This window comes from Saccopteryx bilineata, chromosome 1 (genome assembly GCF_036850765.1).
Source record: "Saccopteryx bilineata isolate mSacBil1 chromosome 1, mSacBil1_pri_phased_curated, whole genome shotgun sequence".
NCBI classification, from domain to species: Eukaryota; Metazoa; Chordata; class Mammalia; order Chiroptera; family Emballonuridae; genus Saccopteryx; species Saccopteryx bilineata.
The window spans coordinates 133671779-133696223 of NC_089490.1; the positions used below are offsets into that span (position 1 = coordinate 133671779).

Here is a 24445-nt window from a genome sequence, read left to right on the forward strand (position 1 = left end):
ACAGATCATTCCAGAGGAAGCATGAAAAAATTAAATGTTTTACAACATGCCTTTTAGATATTCAGTAATATATATTACTGCTCACAAAAATTAGGGGATATTGCTTCATATTCATTTTGAAATATCTCCTAATTTTTGTGAGCAGTATATATGCATCGCCGGGAAAAAATAACAATATTAAAAATCATGGAGACTATAGCTGGTTACACAAAGGGGATAAGAAAATATAAGTTTAGATGAAGAATATTGGTAGCTGAATAGTTTGTTTTTTACATTAAAGGAAACTAAAACAGTATGTTAAATCAAAGGAAGTGCCAGATTAGAAGGGGTTTGATAAATGGCCACTTACTGCCCGTTTTTGTTCCCCAGCGTCACTCCTACCAGGTTGTAGCATGCATCTTTTTGAGAAAGCAGCTGGGACCGAGTATACTCTTGACTTAAATATGTTTGTTTATAAAGACAAATGGAGAAATCCATTTTTTTCCCTGAATTCTTAGGAGCACTTTAGTGAATAAAGAACCCGACAGTATGCTGGCCCACATGTTTAAGGATAGAGGTGAGTGCCACACATTGCTTTCACATTTTGTGTGATTGTTTGTAGCTTTACGACTATTATCTTTTCTCCTGTACTTCTTAATGATATTGATAATTTTTACAAAAGTAAAATCTTGCGAGTATGTTACACAGTTTTTCTTCCATAAAATTCTAACTTTGTTTTTTGATTATGGGGGACTTTCTTCACTTTAATGGTAACACAGGTGTCTGGGGAAATAAGCAAGATCATAGAGGAGCTTTCCTAATTGACCGAAGTCCTGAGTACTTTGAACCCATTTTGAACTACTTGCGTCACGGACAGCTCATTGTAAATGATGGCATTAATTTACTGGGTGAGTTTTCAATATAACTCCTCACGTTTTTTTAAGTTTATAATTTTTATTCTGTTTTTACTTGCTTACTAACTTAGCGTATTTTCATAAAGTGAAGGTATATCTAAACATTTTACTTGTACAGTTGACCCATGAACACACGCTTGCAGTGCACAAGTTCACTTGTATGTGGATGGTTTTCAGTAAATAGCATGCTGTGGCCCTCCCTCTCTGCAGCTCTCACATCAACAGTGTTTTTGATGTGTGGTTGGGGATCCCTGGGTGCAGAGGGCTGACTATGTGCATTGTTTTTTGCCATTTTATATAAGGGACTTGAGCATCCATGGATTATAGTATCCATTGGGATCCTGGAACCAGTCTGCATAGATACCAAGAACAACTGAACTTTTGGGGGAGACAAAAGTTGTATGCAGATTTTTGATGGAGTGGGGGTCAACATTCCCAGCCCCCACTGTTCAAGGGTCAACTGTACACGAGTGGGTAGAGCAATGATTTTCAACCTTTTTTATCTAATGGCACACATGAACTAGTAATTACTAAAATTACAAGAAATTTATTTTTTGCCTGTCTGAAAAAAAATAGGTATGATTTTGATTCATTCACAGCAAATGGCTATTGTTATGTTGGCTATAGTCAATTTTTTAATTGAATCTAAGGGAAAAGAGGTCAGTGACTAAATAGTCAGTTATTGCATCTTTTAAAATTCTTGCAAAACACCAGTGGAAAATCGCTGTTATATTGGTATAGAAGTAGGTATAGGCTCAGGTACACAGTCTTGGGGAAAGTCTCTCTGAGTCCCCTTTGAATGTTAAAAATACACTCATCGAGACTTCCAGTCAAGATGGAGGAGTTGGTAAATGCAGTACTCACCTCCACCCACAACCCCATCAAATTTACAACTAAATTATAGAATAACCACCCTTGAGAACCACCTGAAGACTAGCTGAAGAGAATGCCCATGACTAAGGATAGAAAGAAGAAATTATGGCAAGACTGGTGGGGGCAGGTGTGTGTTTGTGTACAAAATAGTCTGGTTCCACACCCACATATGGCAGTTAAGAATCTGGTAGATAGCTCTGTTGCCGAAGTTCCCCCTGTGGAGCAAGGGGGCCCAGCCCCCACAGGGCACTGGTGCTAGGAGAAGCTGCCTTGCGGCAGTATCTAACTGTGGAAGTCAATGGGCATTCCTTCCAGGTGAGACAGAGGGCCGAGCCATGATCTTAAAGGGCCCACACACAGACTCACTCAAATATCCACTTTAAGCTCCGGTGAAGAGGCAGTAGCTTGAAAGCACCAGGGACATATGTTGAGGAACAGAATTGTCTGGCTTCAGGATGAGAGAGTTAGCTGCCTTTCTAGCTCTCTCCCAGACAGAAGTGCAGGCAGATGCCGTTGTCCTTTGCTGAGCCCTACCCCCCCACACACACACACACACAAAGCTGTGGTTGCATATTCAGTGTATAGACCTCCATGTGATTGAATTTGGTCTGACTTGAGGAATGCAGGCATGTGTGATGATTTTGAGTGTACATGCCTATTCATCTTCACAGATTATTACCACGTGTGTAGACTTAGGGTGCCAGGGCCTTGGGTTTTTTTTTTCTTTTTTTTTGAAGAAAACCTGTAAATCTAAGATTTTATGTGAAATCTGATTTTGAAAACACTGTATTAAACACATTAGAATCGGCCTGACGGGCTGCTAGCTTTACAACAATCTGTGTTGTAAAATGTTTTTATTTTAGTCATTCTGCAAAAAATATTATTATAAAAATAACCAGGTTTTATAAAACCAATTCTTTTTTTTTACAGAGACAGAGAGAGAGTCAGAGAGAGGACAGACAGACAGGAACGGAAAGAGATGAGAAGCATCAATCATTAGTTTTGCATTGCAATACCTTAGTTGTTCATTGATTGCTTTCTCATATGTGCCTTGACCGTGGGGCTACAGCAGACCGAGTAACCCCTTGCTCAAGCCAGCGACCTTGGGCCCAAGCTGGTGAGCTTTGCTCAAACCAGATGAGCCTGCGCTCAAGCTGGCGACCTCGGGGTCTCGAACCTGGGTCCTCCACATCCTAGTCCGACGTTCTATCCACTGCTCCACCTCCTGGTCAAGGCTAAAACCAATTCTTTTTAGCAACTGTATCAGTCTGCTGCTTTTCACTCAGATGGCCACCTTCTTCTGATGACATTTTAAAGCTCAGCTTTAGATGTTCTATGGGCTCTGTTAAGCTTTCCAACTTAACTTCTCTGTATCATTGATGGCATTTATCTAAATAACTTACGTGCCTTCTTCCTACTTCCTTACTAACCTTGATTTTTGTTCTTCCTGATTTGTGCCCTCATCCATAAGTTTATTTAACTTCATTGTTTCCTTTTGTTCCCAGCCTGTCATGACCTTCACTTTTTCTAATAATCTCATCTTCCTTTTTCTTCTTTCATTTGTCTTCCAAACCCTGTTGCCCTGACTTAAATTGCCTTGTCATACGTATTCTTTATTGAGATCTCACCACAGTTCAGTTATTCTACCAACTTGAGACCTTTTCTAGCACTTCATTATTTATTTCCCCAAAGTTAACATGAATTTTCTGAAACCCAGCTTGATATAGGAAAAAGAAAATGGTCTTCAATGTTGGAAAACATATCATTTAATAATAATTTAAAACATATAATTTAATAATGAATAATCATTTATTGAGGACCCACCAGGAGGTAGGCATTACATCAGATAATAAATATGCATTATCTCGCCTGACCAGGCGGTGGATAGAGCATCAAACTGGGATGTAGAGGACTTAGGTTTGAGGCCGCAAGGTCCTCAGGCTGAGCGCGGGCTCATCTGTTTTGAGCAAGGCTCACCAGCTTGAGCCAAAGGTCACTGGTTCGAGCAAGGTGTCACTTGGTCTGCTGTAGCCCCCCCGCCCGCCCCCCCACCCCCCCGTCAAGGCACATATGAGAAATCAATCAATGAACAACTAAGGAACCGCAACAAAGAATTGATGTTTCTCATCTCTCTCCCTTCCTGTCTGTCTGTCCTTATCTGTCCCTCTCTCTGACTCTCTCTGTCTCTGCCTTAAAATAAATAAATAAATAAATATGCATTATCTCTTTGAATATTTCCGATGACTTTGTGAGGAAGGTAATAATATGGAGAAGCTTTTGTTAAGAGAAAGATGCAGTAGCTTCTCCAAGACAAAAATGGTAGTGATGGGGCTGAGATCAAGTCCAGGTCTTCCTGGGGCTAACAGTAAGTACACTAAATTATCACGTCCTTTCCTCAACTGTGCCCCATGAGTATCTTCTGTATTTATTAGGCTTTTCTGGAAGTTTTTAAGACTTAGTTCTGAACCTAGAATTAGAAAAAAAAGCTTACCACACTCCCCAAGAGGGAGGTTCTGATTTACTCAGGAACTCTCAGACTGAGAGTGAGGCCCCTAGAAGCTCTTTTTGCTGGGTTCCTACTAGGGACAGAGACAAAAGCGTGGCTGCCCCTCCATGAGGAGTCCCAAAATGAAGCCATCTGAGTGTGTGCTGGTCGTCAGATGACTCCGGTTTAGTGTTTGGAATATTGGAGGTGGAGGGTTTTCCCAGAAAAGAGCATCATCTTGTTTCCCAGATGACTGCTGAGGTGGTTTTCTCTGCCTGCAGTTACTCTGGTTAGCTCGGACCATTTGAAAGGAGGACTATGCTTCTTGCTTACCTTTGTAGTTCTTTAGTGCCTTTTAAAAAAGTAATCTCAGCATACTGAATTACTGAAATCTTTTTTTTTTTAATTCATTTTAGAGAAGAGAGAGAGAGGGAGAGAGAGAGAGAGAGAGAGGAGAGAGAGGAGAGAGAGAGACAGGGGGGAGAAGCTGGAAGCATCAACTCCCATATGTGCCTTGACCAGGCAAGCCCAGGGTTTCGAACCGGCGACCTCAGCATTTCCAGGTCGACACTTTATCCACTGCGCCACCACAGGTCAGGCTGAAATCTTCATTTTTAAGGAAAATGGATCCCAAATTACTTCCCACATACTCTGATGAAAATGTTTTAACAGATGTGAGAAAATATATAGGTATAATAAGCCACCAAAAGGATGTATAGATATTTTAAACCAAATTAAGAAAGGTAAATGATAGCTAAAATCCCTTTTATCCTATAGAAATATTTTTAAAATTGATTCTCCTATAAGAAAGGTTTCTGAATTAGACTTTTGTCTTTTGCTTTGAAGTTTACTTTATTGATCTCCATAATTTCCTAAATCAGGAAGATATTTGTGACAAACCTATTCAGATCTACTTCACTGGAAAAGGTCAATGAAATGTTAAGATTAGGTGAACTAATTATTTTTTATCAGATTCACAATAAAATCACTGTATCAATTATTTGAGAAATGTGTGATATTAGGATTTTTTTCTTATGGCTTAATTTTCAGAAATGATTTTGAAATATGGAAGCCTTTCATTCTGTTCTATCAGCTTTCCATTTTTTTCTTTTGCTGAATGTGAGCTACTTTGTTTTACAAATACTTTAAAATAACCTATTATGTCCTAAACATGAATTTTTTTTTCTATATTGATTAGTCACCTACATGTTGAATTACACTTTTATTGTGAGAATTTAACATAAATAATTCTATAAATATTAAAATGAAATTTACCCAGCCTGTGGTAGCGCAGTAGATAAAGCGTTGACCTGGAATGCTGAGGTCGCTGGTTTGAAACCCTGGGCTTGCCTGATCAAGGCACATACGAGAAAGAGAAACAACTGCTACAAGTTGATGCTTCGCACTTTCCCCCTTCTTTCTCTTTCTCTCTCTCTCTCTAAAAAAAAAAAAAAAAGTTTTTAAAAAAGGAAAAAAAGATAAAGGAAAAATGGCTAAGAATGAAAAAAAATGAAGTTTTGTGTAAAAGTTAAATTATTTTTATTATGATAGGTGTGTTAGAAGAAGCCAGATTTTTTGGTATTGACTCATTGATTGAACACCTAGAAGTGGCAATAAAGGTAAGGCTCTTTTCACATTAGCCAATATTACATTCATTGTAGCTATCTCCCAGCAGTGGTGTTACACTAATTTTTTAATGTCTTTTCTCAAGAATTCTCAACCACCAGAGGACCATTCACCAATATCTCGAAAGGAATTTGTCCGGTTTCTGCTGGCCACTCCAACCAAATCAGAACTGCGTTGCCAGGTAATTAAAGCAGACTTTTACATGAGGTATTTGTGTCAGCAAATCTGTGAATAACATTTTACATTCTTCTAGGATTGTTTTGCCTCATTTTCATTTTCATGCAAAATATAATTTAATTATGGGCCATAGCATTGATGTAATCCCTAAGTGGTTAGCAAAGTCCAGTAGAAGTCCTCATGTAGAAGTTTTTGAGTAATCCATAGAAGTTTCAGTAATTAGAATAAAATGTTAATTATTTGTACAGATGTAGATGCCAATCAGTGGCAGATGCCTTTATGTTTATGTTTTATAGCATTAAATATTTTAGAAATCACAGTATTTACTTTTCAAAAGTGAAACTATCTTGAATTATTGAATTAATAAAATAATTTAAATATAACTAGGTTTAACAAAAATAATACTTGTCAACAGGTATGTGGTTAACAGAAATCCCTCTTTAGAAACTTCTGTGTATAAATGAGGTGTAGCCAGGCTGTATTCTAATTAAATACAAAGAATTTCTTTCACTAGAACCCAGTCAGGACATTGGTTTTATATATCTAAGTTCCATTTGATCATGTTTTGTAATAAATTCCAAATAATTGAACCACTAATTGCTTCTAAAAAACTTGGTGAATAGCCTGACTGTTGGTGGCACAGTGAATAAAGTGTTGACCCAGAACACTGAGGTCACTGGTTCTAAACCCCGAGGTCACTAGCTCTGAGCACGGACCTGCCAGTGTGTGGTCACTGGCTTGAGCAGGGGATCCTCCACACAATCCCAAAGCTTGCCAGCTTGAGCCCAGAGATCACTGGCTTAAGCAAGGGGACACTGGCACGACCTTGGTCAAGGCATGCACAAGAAGTCCAATACACAGCCACAGTGAAAGCAGCTACAAGTGGATGCTTCTCACCCTCTCTCTCCCTTCTTCCCTCTCTCTCTCTCTCTAAAAATAAATAACCTTGGTGGTTAGCTACAGTAATTAAATTTAATACAACAGATGGTTCAAATATCATGACAATTTGTATGTTTTAATTTTAGGGTTTAAACTTCAGTGGTGCTGATCTTTCTCGTTTGGATCTTCGGTACATTAACTTCAAAATGGCCAATTTAAGCCACTGCAATCTTGCACATGCTAATCTCTGCTGTGCAAATCTTGAACGAGCTGACCTCTCTGGATCAGTGCTTGATGTAAGATTCACTTTGGGTTTTTAAAGAAAAATTAAATCTTTAGTCTTGCTGTGGCCCAGTAGCTCAGTTGGTTAGAGCAGTGGTCCCCAACCTTTTTTGGGCCACAGACCGATTTAATGTCAGAAAATAATTTCACGGACTGGTCTTTAGGGTGGGACGGATAAATGTATCACATGACCGAGACAAGCGTCAAGAGTGAGTTTTAGACAGATGTAACAGAGGGAATCTGGTCATTTTTTAAAAATAAAACATTGTTCAGACTTAAATATAAATAAAACGGAAATAATTTAAGTTATTTATTCTTTCTCTGCGGACCGGTACCAAATGGCCCATGGACCGGTATTGGTCCATGGCCCGGGGGTTGGGGACCACTGGATTAGAGCATCATCCTGATACACCAGTTGCAGGTTTGATCCCTGGTTAGGGTACATGCAAGCATCAACATGCAATGGAGCCCTGGCCAGATGGCTCCACTGGTTAGAGCATTGTACTGATACGCAGAGGTCACCAGTTCGATCCCCTGTCAGGGCACATACTGGGACAGATCGATGTTTCTGTCTCTTTTGCCCTTCCTCTCTAAAATCAATAATAAAATTTTTTTTTAGTCCTTTGAGCATTCTCAGAGAGCAAAAATTATACCAGTCTCTTTCTGAAGCTTTTACTTAGACTGATATAACTGAAGGCTCTGAAAGTGAAATGGGTTGATTTTGTAACTTCGGCTCTCTCCTTCTCTCTACATATGTATATATGCGTTACATATAGGTATATGTAGGTATGTGTGTGCACATGTGTGTATGCATGTATGTATGTAGCAATTTCCTGTGATAATTTGGGTATATAGATGACATATGTAGAACCAACAGTAAAATCTACTAACTTCTAACAACTTTTAAGTTCCTTAACATGAATGCGCATGTCTACATATATCTAAAACATATCTATATATTTTTTTATTTTTAGTTGTTTTTTTTTAATTGATTTTAGCGAGAGAGGAAGGGGGAGCGAAGGAGAGAGACAGGAATATGGATCTGTTCCTGTATGTGCTCTGACTGGGATTGAACAGGCAACCTCTGCACTTTGGGACAATGCTCTACCAACTGAACTGTCAGGCCAGGGATTCTATGTCTTTTTTTTTTTTCCTGAAGTGAGAAGCAGAGGGGCAGAGGGGCAGACTCCCGCATGTGCCCAACCGGGATCCACCTGGCATGCCCACTAGGCGGCGATACTCTGCCCATCTGGGGCATCGCTCTGTGTGGCTGGAGCCATTCTAGTGCCTAAGGTGGAGGCCACGGAGCCATCCTCAGCACCCAGGCCAACATTTTGCTCCAATGGAGCCTTGGCTGTGGGAGGGGAAGAGAGAAATAGAGAGAGAGGAGAGGAGGCAGGGTGGAGAAGCAGATGGGTGCATCTCCTGTGTGCCCTGACTGGGAATGGAACCCGGGACTTCCACATGCCAGGCCGACACTCTACCGCTAAGCCAACCGGCCAGGGCCTATATGCCTTTTGAATTAACAACACCTAATACAGTACTTGCTTTTAGTAATCATTGAATAAATGTTTATTAAATTTTATAATTTTGGTTTTATTGCTTAATTGCAACCTATTTTTTCATGAAGCTTATTTTAGATCTAGTAACAAAGTCTGCTAATGTATCATACATTTCTGGTGTTTTTGTTTGTTTCTTTTTTTTACTTTCCTTGTTCCATTTTATGAGGAAGAATCAAACTGGCAGCAAAATAAGCAAAAGACCAACAGCAAAAGAAAAGGTTTAAAGGACCTAGTCTTTAAATAGTGAGATGTGAAGAGGCAGCTTGGCTGGTTTTTAAGGACAAAAAAAAAAGATAAAACAGTGTGAGTCCTTCACTACAATTGTATTTGAGTTCTATTTAAGTGTATTATTTCTGCCTGTGAAGCAGACCCACATTTTCTTATCTGTAAATACTCATTCTACCCAGATGATATAATTGATGTGAAGGTAAAATATATATATATATATTCGATAAAATGATGTGCTATAAAATTATAAGATTATCAGTGATGAAAACAGCTTACATTCAAGAGTGTGTAGGCGGTGACGATGACTGCTGCTAAATAGCTCGTGTATTGCAATGTCCACGACCTACAACGTGTGCCCAACATGAGGTACATCCACGGTCCCACCCCTCTAACTGAACTTCTCAGCCAGTTCATCCCTCTCGGGCTGTGAAAGTTTTCATAGGAACCATCTATTCTTAGGCCAACCAAGGTGGTCTCAGTCGCCGTGACTGTTAAGCAGTCCGTGCTGGTGCCACACTGTTCAGTCAGCCGGGTCCTGTTTCTTCTCTCTCCTCCACCCACCAGAGGCTGTGGCCTGCGCAGGGAAGTCTCATATCCCACAGGTCTCAGCCACATATCCCCAGTCCAGCACGCATGGAGGGGTGGGGCTGGGAGTGGCCCTGGTGGTCACTGCGTGGGAACCTGCTGTCTAACAGACTGAGAGGCTGAAACCAGACACTTGCCCAAGCCGGAAAGCCAGCCTGTCGCGGAGCTGGAACTGGACTCAGAACCATGTGTTTTCTCTTCCTTATTTTCTTTTTCCTTTTTTTGTTTTTTTCTTTTTTAAGTGAGAAGAGCGGAGATAGTGAGGCAGACCCCTGCCTCTTCCTTATTTTCTTAATGGCTTTGTCATTTGGAAAATGTCAAACGTAAACAAAAATGGGATGGCTAGCAAACTCTCCCTTCATGCCTCCTCTCTTAGCTTCAGCAGGTATCAGCACGTAAACCATTTTGTTTGGTCTGTACCTCCCCACACATTAGATTGAAGCAATTCATTATTTTACTTGTAAATATTTATCTCTTAAAGGAAAGGGCCATTTTGAAATGTTAACACCATTATCATATTTAAGAAATAGTAATAACCTAACTGCTCTCCTCAAAGCCCACGGCCCCAAACAGGGAGAGAATACAGCTCTCCCGGCTTCCGTCCTGGAGAGCAGCCAAGTCCTCAGCATTGACTCGGCCATTTGATGACTGGGCAAGTGCTTTCTGGGCTTGAAGACACACAACTTCACTGACTTTCTGCTCGATGTGTTTCTTTGTGAGATTCTGTAGTGCGGCTTTGAGTTCAGAGCCCTACCGGTATAGTTACCATGGGAACTTCTGGTAGTTTCGACTGTTTCACTGGGAGCAATACCGAGAGAACTGGGGACATTTGTTTTCATGTATCAGCTTCCTGTCTTGTTATGTTTTTAAGTACAAAAACTCCAGTTGTCTTTTAGTTATGTTGGTCCTTCTGGGTGCTCATTATCCTATGTATCAGTTTGAGCTTCTGCATTACCTCCTATCAATGTGCAGGTATAGACAGGAATGTGTATGCATTCATCAATTATCCGTGGTTTTAAATGATCTGTGGCTTATCTCCTTTCAGTAGAACTGACCACAGAGTAAATGAAATTGCACTTAGGAAACAAGGATTTTTCTTGGTAGGTATGGCTATAACATAACTTGATCAGTCTTAGGATTTTAGATTTCTTCACTCTTCTACTTATAACAACTATAGTTTTTATTTATACAGTGGTACCTTGAGATATGAGTTTAATTCATTCTGTAACTGAGCTCATAAGTCAGTCAACTCGTAGATCAAACAAATTTCTCTCATTTAGAATAACTGAAATAGCCTGACCTGTGGTGGTGCAGTGGATCAAGTGTTGACCTGGAATGCTGAGGTTGCCAGTTCAAAAACCCTGGGCTTGCCCAGTTAAGGCACATATGGGAGTTGACACTTTCTGCTCTTCCCCCCTTCTCTCTCTCTCTCTCTCTCTCTCTCTGTCTGTCTCTCTTCTCTAAAATGAATGAATAAATAAAAATAACTTCAAAATAACTGAAATAGATTTAATCCGTTCCAGCCCTGTGAAACATCCCCAAACCATCCTAAATTATGAAAAAAGACATATTTTTAATTAAGAAACACACATGTATACTTTACCAATGCATAATAAAATATATGAAATAAAAAAGTGTTATTTAGTACTGTATTCTTACCTTGGAGACAGATGAGTGTGGCTAATGGAGGTGAATGGCGGAGGAGTAGGGAGGGAGGAAGGGATGCAGGCACTGTAGACACATAAACTAAAACTGCACTTTCTTAACACTAAATGTAAACTAAAACTGCATTTTCTTTACTTTAAACACAACTAAAACTGCACTTTCTTTACTTAAAATGAAACCATAAAAGCTTAATTGTAAAAAAGTGCACTTTCTTAACTTTAAACTTAACCTAAGCTTAACATTACGTATTTTTCATTTAATCATCACCTGTTTTTGCCTTTTTGGCTGCACTTTCAGCACTTTCACTTGCAAGACTTTTGAATAAAAATCTATCCAAAGAGGTTTGCTTTTGCCTGCCTTTTAAAATGTTACAGAAATATGACAAACAAGTGTCATTAAGAAGTGCTGAAGCAGGACCAGTTGAACTTTTTCTGGGTGTTTCTTTTCAATGAAACTTGAAAGCTTCTCCCACATTGCCAGCATGTCTTTAATTTCACTTGTAGAAATCACTTCCTCCGGCTCTACCTTCTCACTACTAATCTCTTGCAGAAGCTCCATATGTTGCATCTGTAGCTCCTTCAACTCCTCAGTTGAGAGTTCCTCCTCATGATCCTCAACGAGCTCGTTTATGTCACCCTCATCTACCTCCAGATCCATCGACTTTCCAAGGGACACAATCTCCTCCAATGCTTCTACCTCAGTCTTAGTATCTGGTTCGAATCCTTTGAAGTACCTGTCTGTAACAACATCAGACCATAACTTTTTCCATGCCAAGTTTAAGGTTCTTCTTGTAACCTCTTGCCATGCCAAGTCAATAATGCGTAAATATATCATGATGTTGTCGTGATCTTTCCAAAACTCTCGAAGGGTTAGAATTGTATTCTCAGTCATCTCAGAGCAGCGGTGGAACGAGTGCTTTGTGTAAAGCTTTTTAAAGTTGGAAATGACCTGCTGATCCATAGGTTGCAAGATTGAAGTCGTGTTGGGTGGGAGGTAGAGCACTTTCCGAATTTGAACTCATTGAGAATGTTATCTTCAAGACCAGGTGGGTGGGCTCGAGCATTATCAAGGATTAGTAATGCTTTCATTGGGAGTTTATTTTCTTGAAGATTTTTCTTTACTGCAGGACCAAAGACGAGATTTACCCATTCAATAAAAACTGCCGTGTAACCTATGCCCTAGCATTGGTGCTCTACATAACCTGTAGTTTTTCTTTAAGAATCTTGTGAGTCTTAAAGGCTCGAGGATTTTTGGGATGATACACTAGCAGTGGCTTTACTGTCACCGCTAGCATTTGCACACAATGCAAGGGTCAGACGGTCCTTCATGGGTTTATGGCCTGGCAGCTTCTCTGCGGTGATGAAAGTCCTCCGGGGCATTTTTTTCCAAAACAATCCTGTTTTGTCACAGTTGAACACTTGTTGGGGGATGTAGCCTTCCTTTGCAATAAGCGCAGCAAAACGTGCAATGTACTCCTCAGCTGCCTTAACGTCAGCACTCGCAGCTTCACCATGCCTCACCACCGAGTGGATGCCAGATCTCTTCTTGAAATTTTCAAACCAGCTGTGACTTGCCTTAAACATATCTTCTGCCTCTTTTGAGGTTGATGGTTCTTTCTTCTTCAAGTCGCCGTAAATATGTGCCTTTTCACATATTACAGTATCTGTCACTGTATTTCCTGCCAGCTCTTTCTCTTTCACCCACACCAGCAGAAGCTTCTCCATTTCTCCATAGATATTTGTCCTTAATTGGGACAGAATTGTAGTTCCTTTCACTGGATTTGTGCTTTTATGGCATCCTTTTGTTTAAGGATGGTACAAATTGTAGATGTATTGCAGTCATATAGCCTTGCCAGTTCAATCACTCGTACACCACGCTCATGTTTTTCTATTATTTCTTGCTTTACTTCTGTCGACATCATTCTCTTCTTCTCACCACTGTCCTTGACACTCACTTTCTTCGGCCCTATGATAGCACACAAAAAAAGTTAGTAAAAAATGCAAAAATGATGTAAGAACGAGTACAGCGCACGAGATTCGACTTGATTCTGCGGGTAACACGTGAGAAAGAACGAGATGCTGGTGTTGTGCTGCTGATACTGGACCCATGCGCCAACTAGCAGCAGCATCCCAAATCACGACTCATATCTCGGAATTTCGCTCAGATCTCGAACAAAAATATGGACCAAGTTGCAGCTCATATCTTAAAAAAAAAATTCGTATGTTGGTCTGCTTGTATCTCAAGGTACCATTGTATAGTGTCTTAACCGATTTTAAACTTTACATTCGTATCTACTTTGGTAACAATTTTGTGAAGATCTAATGTTTTTGTCACCCCTATAAATACTTGCTGCCTTATCAAGTAGTTGTCAGAGTTCAAAGCTGATACCACTGAACCCTTTGAGATAAAATGGCATAATTTAAAATTCTAACATCTATTTTCTAGCTTTTTACTCTATATTTTATCCTGTGATTTGGATGCGTAAGGTTGACAATGTTGTGTAGCATTGGATGGTGCCAAAAGATCCTATCAACAACTTGTTACTGATTTGTAGCTGGGTGATGTCTTTAATAGCTGACTTTAGTATTCTGACCTTTGAAATGAAGATGGTAGTAGCATGATTGAACATCTATAATATTATTGATTGCTACAGTAATACAGAAGAGAAAATGCACAACCCTGACAAGTTTATGATTTCCTTATCTATACATTTCAACTGTCAGCTGTCATGCCCAGGGCTGGTTATAAAAATAGAAATGAATATATAATAATTCAGACTCCCCAACTTCTTTATCTAAACTCTTAAATTTCTTGGAAAGTGGGCCTGCATGGGTTGAGTTGTTTCTTTTGAAATGGAGATTTAAAAGAACTATTTGTTAACACAGTTCTTAGTTCATATTGAATTCAATTGGAAGTCTTTATTGTCAACAGAAATTAATTTTCTTTCCCCTTTTCTATTTTTTTCTTTTACTGTGATGAGAAAATTTTTGAGACATTTTAAATTAAAATTATACCGACCTGGCCTGTGGTGGTGCAGTGGATAAATTTAGCATCGACCTGGAACACTGAGGTCACTGGTTCGAAACCCTGGGCTTGCCCTGCAAAGCACGTATGGGAGTTGATGCTTCCTGCTCCTCCTCTCCTTCTCTCTCTTTCTCTCTCTCTGTCTCTCCTCTCCAAAAAAATGAATAAATGAATTTAAATTTTTTAAAAATAAACAAAGTAATCAATTAATTAAAATTATACTGCTGAAGAGTGAGAGATGGACCAGCTAGCCTGTTAATAGCTGTTAATGGTTCTGATGAAAGACTGCTCACATTCCTGTGTATCTTTTGGAATTTAGGATTAATTTCCAGGTGTCTGTTTCTGAGATTATCCAAAACAGAGAGTACCCAGGCCCCACAGAACCCCAGGAACCTTCTGCTTTATTTACACATGAATTTTCCAATCTACCTCCCACCCACAGCTAATGCTAATCAACATCCACAGGGCAGACTTTTCCTTAGGCTCTGCTCTGCCTGTCCCTGAACTAGCCCTGCTTCACACCCTCCCCTTTGTCTGCAGCTAACCTAAATCCTTTCGGAACAGCTTGCATTTCCCCCCTTACTTGATGTCACTTGCGAACTCCAGGACAACAGATATGCCTGTCTTTCCTACTCAGCTATGCTGGTGGTTTAGACTCCAGGCCAAGACCAGTCTTCTTTTTTGCTAGCATTGGGCTAATATACCCTTTCTTTTAAAAAGACTTTCAGCAGTGGAAGTTAAAAATGTTTTAACAACTGTTTGAGACAGTCCTTCTTTTCCAAACAAAATTCTGAACCTTAGAACATGGACTTTTCTCTTGCCAGTGTGCAAATCTCCAGGGGGTCAAGATGCTCTGTTCCAATGCAGAAGGGGCTTCCCTGAAACTGTGCAACTTTGAAGATCCTTCTGGTCTTAAAGCCAATTTAGAAGGTGAGATTCTGTCTATAATTATCTTTTCTAAGGGAAAAACATATCATTAAGTTAAAAGCCCAACAGAGTAATTGCCACTGGTAAAACAATCATACAGGGGTAGATTTCCTGTCACCGTACTTGGAGAATTTGCACAGGGATCAGCCATTCCTTGGTCTCAGTCACATGCTAACCAACATTGAGAACTTGGGGAAATCCAGCCTCTAATACTCAGTGAGGCTCAGTTGGGGAATTAAATAGCAACATCTTAAACTTTCAAACAGAACAACATACTGACCAAAATTAAGAATTTTAGGCCCTGGCCAGGTGGCTCAGTGGGTAGAGTGTGTCATCCCTTCACAGTGAGGTCATGTTGCAGGAAAGCAACCCAATGGAGGATTGACACACAGATAACTGTAAGAGGAAAAGAGAATTTATTAAAGCCGGCAGAGCACGTAGGGCTTGTGACTCCAAAGACAGGTAGCTCCCCAAAATTAGATTTCTTACATCTTATATACCCTTTACAGAACACAGGTTCACATACATGGATCTCGTGATTCCTTTGTCTAGAAGTACATAGGTCAATCACACAGTTTCAGCATGGGAGGGGTTAAATGATGTCAGAGGATAAGTGTTTGTAAACTGCCCATTAAGGAGAAAGAAAGCGGAGAGGAAAGGGCTACTGAAATCTCCCTTCTCCTCCACATTCCTGGCTGTTTACCTTCTTCCTCACAGGTGTGGGGAAGGGAGGGGTCAGAGACTCCTTCCTCCTTCCTCTCAAAACCTTCTAGTACAAAAACTTCTCTATTTACAATATAACAGCCCTTCTTGAGCAGGAATGAGATCGGCCATCTTGAGCTGGTATAAATCACACACAAGTATAAAAATCACATTTACAAAATCTCTCTGAATGCTTGGCCTAAATCATAAAATGCCTTTTAAACCTGTTAGTAAAAGGGGGGATTCTTATCTCAGTCATAGGTTCAGTCCCTGGTCAGGGCACGTAGAGGAAGCAACCAGTGAGTGCACATCTAAGTGGAGCAGCAAGGTGATGCTTCTCTCTTCAATCAATGGAAAAATTTGGAAGAAAAAAAAAAGGTTTTCTGTTTGCACAAAACCAGGAAGTTTTTGTCATTTTTAGGTTTAATGTTTTGTTTATGAATTTTTCATTGTTTTCTTGTATCTGTACACTGGTCTTTTGGTTTACTTGTATGTTTAGAAGACATAGTACTTATCTTCCTTGACATAAATTTATGGAGGCTTATTATAAAAGTGCTAATTATCATGAGACCAAATTGCATTTCCTCCTCAAAAATATAGACTAAAACATTCTTAGCCTGACCAAGCAGTGGCGCAGTGGATAGAGTGTTGGACTGGGATGCGGAGGACCCAGATTTGAGACCCCGAGGTCACCAGCTTGGACCCAAGGTCGCTGGCTCGAGCAAGGGGTCACTCAGTCTGCTGAAGGCCCATGGTCAAGGCACATATGAGAAAGCAATCAATGAACAACTAAGGTGTCACAACAAAAAACTGATGATTGATGCTTCTCATCTCTCTTCGTTCCTGTCTGTCTGTCCCTGTCTATCCCTTTCTCTGACTCTCTCTCTCTGTAAAAAAAAAAAAAAATTCTTAATTCATAGTATGTGTGAACAAATAATTAACAGTGAACTCTATATATGTAAGTTGGTTGAGACCTTGAGATTTATAGTTCAGAATCATTTGCAAAAGTTAAAGCAGCCTGTCATCCCTCTCCTCCATGTCAGTCTTACTGTGGTTTTTTTAAGGTGGGTAACTAAATATTTTTAAGTCCAGCTAATCCCCAAGTATTATATGTTTACTCTAGGTGCTAACCTAAAAGGTGTGGATATGGAAGGGAGTCAGATGACAGGAATTAACCTGCGAGTTGCTACCTTAAAAAATGCGAAGTTGAAGAACTGTAACCTCAGAGGAGCAACCCTAGCAGGAACTGATTTAGAGGTGAGACACACATTTTTAAAGAGTTTTGTTGATTTAGAATCTCTTGAGTACCTCACACAGAGTTTATTGAGATCATACCGTAGTTGGCTGGTGAGAGCTTCCAGTAACAGCAGCACAGCGGACTGGTGTTTCCTTCCCTGCTTGATCAACAGACCTGAATCCCAGAGCCGGGCCAGCACCCACGTCAGAGATGCCAGTTTCACACTGAAGGTTCATCTGACATTTGAAGTTGATTTCACTTCTTTCTTTTTCTCCTGTAGATAAGTTTGATAGGTGCTATATTAACCTAATTTATTATCTTTCTTAAATTTTTATTCCAAAAGATTAAATGGGACCAGATTATTTCTTAAACTACTTGAGAAATTAAACAATATCAGATGTGAAATCAGGTTTGGGGAAAGCCTATTCTAAATTGACATTATTTTTGTTTTAAATCTCAATGTGATGCCCTGGCCAGATATCTTGGTTGGTTAGAGCTTCATCCTGAAATACAGAAGTTGCTGGTCGATCCCAAGTCAGGGCCCATATAGGAACACATCAGTGTTACTCTCTGTCTCTCTCTCCCTTCCTCTGTTTCTGAAATCAGTAAAATAAACATTTTTTTTAAATCTCAATGTGAGATTTTCCTTTTGCCCAGTCATCTGTCTCAGCAGCACTGTAGTCTACATTTTGCCTTGATTTTATGATTTAGCCAGCCAGCTAATAGCTGTGGGAGGCCTACCTCAGCTCTCCAGGGGCACTTTCTGCACTGCCAGACATGCTTTGTGTCTGGTCGGTACAGTAGCTGTCAATCACATGTGGCTATTGAATACTTGAGATGGACTTTGAAATTTTGTTTGCTTTTAATTCATTTAAATATAAATGGCCACATGTAGCTGGTGCCATCATACTGAACAGTATGGCCCGATACAGGAAGTCTGGCATAGATTGGATTGTAGAGTACAGAACATCAAAATTTAGCTTGCTGTTAATTTTATAATATTTTGCCTTGTTTTCTTTATAGCTCTAAGCAGCAGAGTAGCAGGTTTTATTAAAGTTTAAAGTTTTTTGTGTTCTTTTTTAAGTGAAAGGAAGGGAGACAGTGAGACAGGCTCCTGCATCCACCTGGACCAGGACCCATCCAGTAACCCCTGTCTGGGGTCAATGCTGAAATCAACTGAGCTATTTTTAGCACCTAAGGCTGATGCACTTTGACTAACTAAGCCATCCTCAGCACCTGGGGCTGATGCTCAATCGAGTCGAGCCACTGGCTGCAAGAGAGGTACAGGGAGAGCAGGGGGCAGAGGGAGAGGAGGAGAAGCAGATGGTCACTTTTGTGTGGCCTGACCTGGTGTCGAATCCAGGACATCTATATGCAGGGCTGACACTCTATCCACTGAGGCAGCTGGCCAGGGCCAGTTTAGGGTTATGTTCTTAAACTTAAAAGAACCAGAGGAGGCTGAAGAGATAAACCTATTTAAGTACTCTTATTTAATTTTTTATTATTTGTTACTGTCTTCTCAGATGATGATTTTTTTTCTTTGATTTTTAGAAGCCATGTAGTCAATGTTGTTAAATAGGGAAAACCTCCCTCAGTCCACCTGATTGCAAAGACTAAACAGGTTGACTTTTGCAGAGTAGCTGCTGACATTCTGTCCTGATGGTTATGTGCAGTCACCTTCTCTTTGATCGTTGTATCTACCATCCCCAGGGACTTACTCAGAATCCGTGTCTGGTCTAGCACTCTATGATCTCAAGAGAAATTTGTTTTAAAACTTTATTGATTTTAGAGGGAGAAGAGAAAGAGAGAGAGAGAAAGGCAGGGGATGGGGACAGGAAGCATCAACTTGTAGTAGTTGCTTCTCGTACATGCCTGGACTCAGCAAGACTAGGGTTTCAAACCAGCAACCTCAACATTTCAGGTCAATGCTCCATCCTCTGCACCACCACAGGTCAGGCCTGACTTTCTTCCAAAGAGAAGTTTTCCTGAAATAACTGAGTTTTATTATATAGGAGCATTTTCCTAACATGCCCAGGAGTAATTTCTGAGAAGAAACAGATAAAGCTTTAAATCTCATTATTAGTTCCATGGTTATTGCCTTTGTCTTACAGAACTGTGATCTGTCTGGGTGTGACCTTCAGGAAGCCAACCTGAGAGGTTCCAACGTGAAGGGAGCTATATTCGAAGAGATGCTGACCCCACTACATATGTCACAAAGTGTCAGATGAGAATCTCAGGGCTGGAGGAAGATGCTCAAGATGAAAAATGTTTTCCTTATCACTTTGATTTCTCCACTCAGTTGTCTAGAGGAAATAACAGTGTAAGGAAATGAAAAAAAAAATAGAGGATTAAGCTTGTTCTCAGTGGTGCATTAAGGGAAAAGTGACTTTTCCCCCACATTCTGATTTTAACAGAAAAGCACTCATTTAATAGATGTAGGGAATCTAGATTAGATGGCTGCTTTTTGAGTGGAGTAGGGGATATGCCTGGCTTTATGACCAGGGATAGCATCTGTTATATTTGCTTTTAAATAGGCATGATGTGGAAATGCCATCTTGGTTTGAAATGCGTTTGAGGATTTTAACTTATGAGAAGCAAAACATATGCAATTGTATTTATTGAGTTGCTAGATGCATATGGATATTTAAATTTTTAGGCTTTTGAAAATTTTCAAGAGGTTGTTCAAGTTAATAACAAGCTTTAATGGTGCCCCCCCCCCTTTGCCTGTCACACTGTGAGTATGGTGAGTTCAGACCCCAAGGTTCTCTTTTCAGGTTCATCTCTAAAATGTTTATTTTTTAAATAAAATAGTAGCTAAATTAAAATCCTCCATTCTTACAGATTGAAACAGAGTTGAAGGAAAGTCATCACTGTACTCACTGTCAGCTGAGTTACAGTGGAATTCCAGATGAGGGAAGAATTCACCAATAGCAACAACTTTTAAAAGAGCATTCCTTAGAATTTCATTCTAAGCATGTTCCATGCAACGCCAGACCTGGCAACTTTATTTATTTACACTTCCAGCCTAGTTTCCTCCTGTACAGTCAAAACAAACATAGGAAGCACTTCAAAACCAAAAACAAAGATGTGTTACTAATATTTAATTCAATGGCCAAATAGTTTAAACAGGGCCAGCTTAGAAATAGATACTGAGTCTCAGTCCACTGTGCTCAAAGCTATAAAACATGAATGGGTATGGTGAAGTTATCTTTTAGAAGGCAGCACAGGGTACTTGCAGCTAAGCCCTATGGTGGGGAATGAGGGATTTTAAACTGACTGATTACACACACCAAAAAATAATAAAAGATTTGGCTGGTCCAAAACATAGTACCAGTCAGTGAGCACCTTTGGTTCTTTTACTTATATTGTCTGGTTTGGTTTTGTCAATTTTAGCCTGATTTTCTTGAGTCACTATCTCTGCAGGAGCAGAATTGGGGCCTGTCGCTGTCCCTACATTGCTCTAAGAGCAGGGATATAAGCTGTGTCTAAGTAGGTTCTGAGTTGTCCAGATTCATTAGGCTGAGGCAATGAATCATTGAAAACCACCTTGTCTCCTCTGGGAGGATGTCATGTCTTTAATATTTACATAGCTTATTCTTCTAGATACATATATGCAAAGCTTTCCTCACAGTAAAGGATATATATGCATAGTAGGAGGAGCTCAGACCTTTACAGGGAAAGGAAAGCAACTTCAGAAATGAATTATTTTCTTTGCTTTATTATTTTTACCAAGACAGAGAAGTACTGTATTGGGAGATATCTATTTTCATAATCAATATGTGCCTAAATTATATTTAAATTCTGTCACTCTGTACTATATTTTCAATGATTATAGAAAATGTTGGTCATCTACTTGAGGGACCTCTGTAAACATAACCTGAAAGTGGAGAAGACTGAAAGATCTAAAGCTGATGTTAGAAATGGCAGAGCAGAGTTTGGTCTAATGCATACTGCATTAATAAACAATGTGAGATGTGTTAAAGGAGCTCCGTGTCTTGCTTTGGAAAGCGGCACTTTCCATATTCCGCTTCTGTGTCTCAGTGTGTGCAGATGACTTTCCTGAGGGTCTGGGTGGGAGAAGAAACGCAGCAGGACACAAAGGGCCAGTCCTTTGGAAGGGCCATGAAAGTAAATGTGTCTGTTTAAGCATTATTTTATGGTCTGCTACGAATCCACCACGCTCATCACTTGAAGAAATTTCAAAAAAGAAAAGATTTCCTTCTAAATTCATTTAAGTGGTGTCACTCTGTGGCTGGTGAACATTACCAGTCAGCTTTATGAAGTTGTTTACATACATTGCCCCTCAAAACATTCTTGCCTGGGCCTGACCTGTGGTGGCGCAGTGGGATAAAGCGTTGACCTGGAAGTGCTGAGGTCGCCGGTTCAAAACCCTGGGCTTGCCTGGTCAAGGCACATATGGGAGTTGATACTTCCAGCTCCTCCCCCCCTTCTCTCTCTCTGTCTCTCCTCTCTCTCTCTCTCTCTCTCTCTCTCTGTCTCTCCCTCTCCTTTCTAAAATGAATAAAAAAAAATAATTAAAAAAAAAAAAAGCCCTGGCCGGTTGGCTCAGCGGTAGAGCGGCGGCCTGGCATGCAGGAGTCCCAGGTTCGATTCCCGGCCAGGGCACACAGGAGAAGCGCCCATCTGCTTCTCCACCCCTCCCCCTCTCCTTCCTCTCTGTCTCTCTCTTCCCCTCCCGCAGCCGAGGCTCCACTGGAGCAAAAATGGCCTGGGCGCTGGGGATGGCTCCTTGGCCTCTGCCTCAGGCGCTAGAATGGCTCTGGATGCAACAGAGCGATGCCCCAGAGGGGCAGAACATCGCCCCCTGGTGGGCATGCCAGGTGGATCCCGGTCAGGCGCATGCGGGAGTCTGTCTGACTGCCTCCCCATTTCCAGCTTCGGAAAAATTAAAAAAACAAAGCAAAAATAAAAAAATAAAAAAAACATTCTTGCCTGACAACTAGAGGGAGAATTTTAAAGAGAGGGAGGCAAATTCCAAAATGGTAAAACTTTCATTGGCCCTAGTGATGAAACATGTCTATACACAGAGGCAAAAGTACAGTTGGTGGGGAGGAGGGCTAGAAAAAGGTTTCAAACCTAAATGAGCTACTCTAGCCCTGGCCAGATAGCTTGGTTGGTATCATCCTGATACACAAGATTGTGGGTTTGACCCCCAGTCAGCACATACAGGAATTCTTCAATGTCTCTCTCTGCTTCTCTTCCTCTTTCTCTAAAATCAATAAATACAGGTGGACCTTGGGTTACAACACAGGTCCGTTCCTATGACAGTGACATAACCCGAATTGTGGTGTAAGTCGAAACACACCATAGCCTAACACAAATGAAACATTTGTGCTTATAACAGTAAAAATGGCATAGGTAAGCATACTGAGGACGCCAACTCCCTCACTCATGCACGTTACTGTGTATTCTGCTGCACGCAAGCAAACTAGTTTGCCCATATAGTCCTTAAATACGACGCTAACAGCATAAGCCGAACACACTCATCTCAATTATTTTAAGGTTTTTATGGGAGTGAGCATCGTAAACTTGAAACATCCTATGTTCAAACTGTTGTAACCTGAGGACCCCTTTATATTTTTTTAATCTAAAAAAAAAGTAGTACTCTTTACTGTGTAATTTTTTAGAGCAATATTTTGTTATGCTGTAATATAGCCTCATCTAGTCCTTTCAACTACAGTTTCAAAGAAATTTTAGTAGAAAATACTGTAAATTCATCTTATGAAGGTTACCATCATAAATCGTCTTGAACATTTCTTTGGTTGTTCATTTTATGAATTGGTTGTACTGTAAAGCTACCCTCAAGTAAACTTTAAATCATCTTTAATACATGAAAAGCAAAGGAAGTATTATTTTTAAAATTAAAAGGTACACCTCTACAAAGCAAAGCAGTTACCGTACTTTATTTTCCTTACCGAGCACCTTCCTCAAGGATTAATTTTCCGAACCCCTTTCACAGCCTTAAACATGTCCACAGGTGCCTGCTCTTCCTGCTGAGATTTCACATTAGGGCAAAACGGTTGCTTCAGTCCTTCAGGAAGATTGCTGAATCATTGTTATGTTTTAATAATTTGAAGGTATTTTTTTTAATACAGAAAATGAAGCCATTTTCTCTCTAAAAAGCCATACTTTAACATTCAGGAAATTTTTTAAATTAGGAAAAAAGTGGTAACTATAAAATCTAATTATTTAAACCGTAGTTACTAAATTCAGCATCATGGTAAATTGCTCTGTCCTTGGAACTATGAAAGGATTCAGAGTTTGTCACTAAATATCAACATTTTGTTAATTGCATATTTGATACTGTAGAAATTGCTATTTGATGCTGTAGAAAATATAATAAATTTGGCCTCTGCCCTTTATACCTGTGACCACCAACAATAATTATGCAGACTCAGAGGGTATACTAAATGAATTCATAGATCATGTGTCTGTAGTCATCTAAAAATTTCAAAGCATTATCTTAAAATTTAATACCAAGTGATAGAAATAATAAATCCAATGATGCTTAACCAGAGATAAGTGATTAATCTGAGAATAGGGTCAGAAGTCCTAACTCCTATTTCATCAGTCCTAATCAAAGATCACATCTGCTTATGCAATACTAGAAGCACATCTCTTTCAGCAAACAGGAAATCAGTTGGACAATTTAAATGAATGCTGTTCATACATCATAAACTTTTTTTGAAAAACAGTCTCTCTTTACCCTTCTATTTTAGAGAGATGAGATTCCCCTCCTTCATGTTAGAATGGCCCTTAAATTATTCAAAGTGTATAAATAAAATAATTTAAGACATAATCACTTGTATTTTCTTTTTTTAAGTTCCCATCTAGTTGCAATTATAAAGTTTATTCCTTCTCTAACTTGTCAGGAGGATCTGACAGCCTCGGGAGAGATGGATGAGCAAGGCAAGGGGTTTACTTGGGCAAGACACCATTGCTCTTCACTCTGAGATCCTTGCAGATGTCATTGCTCCAGAGGACACTGGGCAGTGATTGATTTAGCATCCTACCCAAGGAGAAACTGCTACTCCTGGCTCTAAAAATGACCAAATATCCAGTTATTTTCAGCCATTTTACTATTTACCTAATATAACAGTCCTTACAGCCAATTGTATGTGAATTTTTACTTGTACATCAGATTAAACATATCTTTGATGCAGAAATAGAGGAAGCATTAGGCTTAATCTGGTTATAAGATCCTTATTTTCATTCATTTATTCATACCTATACTTACTGAATGCTACCTAAATGCTACAAATTTAACATGTTTAAATAA

The 24445-nt window shown here is 39.8% G+C and overlaps 1 protein-coding gene across 3 annotated transcripts in view; it reads left to right on the top strand.

Annotated features, from left to right (window-relative positions):
- Positions 1–19411, top strand: part of KCTD9 (potassium channel tetramerization domain containing 9) — a 36556-nt gene extending 17145 nt beyond the window's left edge. For 2 of the 3 annotated variants that reach the window (XM_066267224.1, XM_066267209.1), the window contains exons 5-12: positions 498–556; positions 759–887; positions 5803–5870; positions 5963–6058; positions 7080–7229; positions 15104–15209; positions 17032–17165; positions 19257–19411. In XM_066267224.1, the coding sequence (XP_066123321.1) occupies positions 498–556; positions 759–887; positions 5803–5870; positions 5963–6058; positions 7080–7229; positions 15104–15209; positions 17032–17165; positions 19257–19373 (859 nt within the window). In that variant the 3' untranslated portion in view covers positions 19374–19411. The remainder of the gene's footprint in view (positions 1–497; positions 557–758; positions 888–5802; positions 5871–5962; positions 6059–7079; positions 7230–15103; positions 15210–17031; positions 17166–19256) is intronic. The other variant, XM_066267214.1, reaches the window with a different exon arrangement.
- Positions 19412–24445: the final 5034 nt, after the last annotated feature.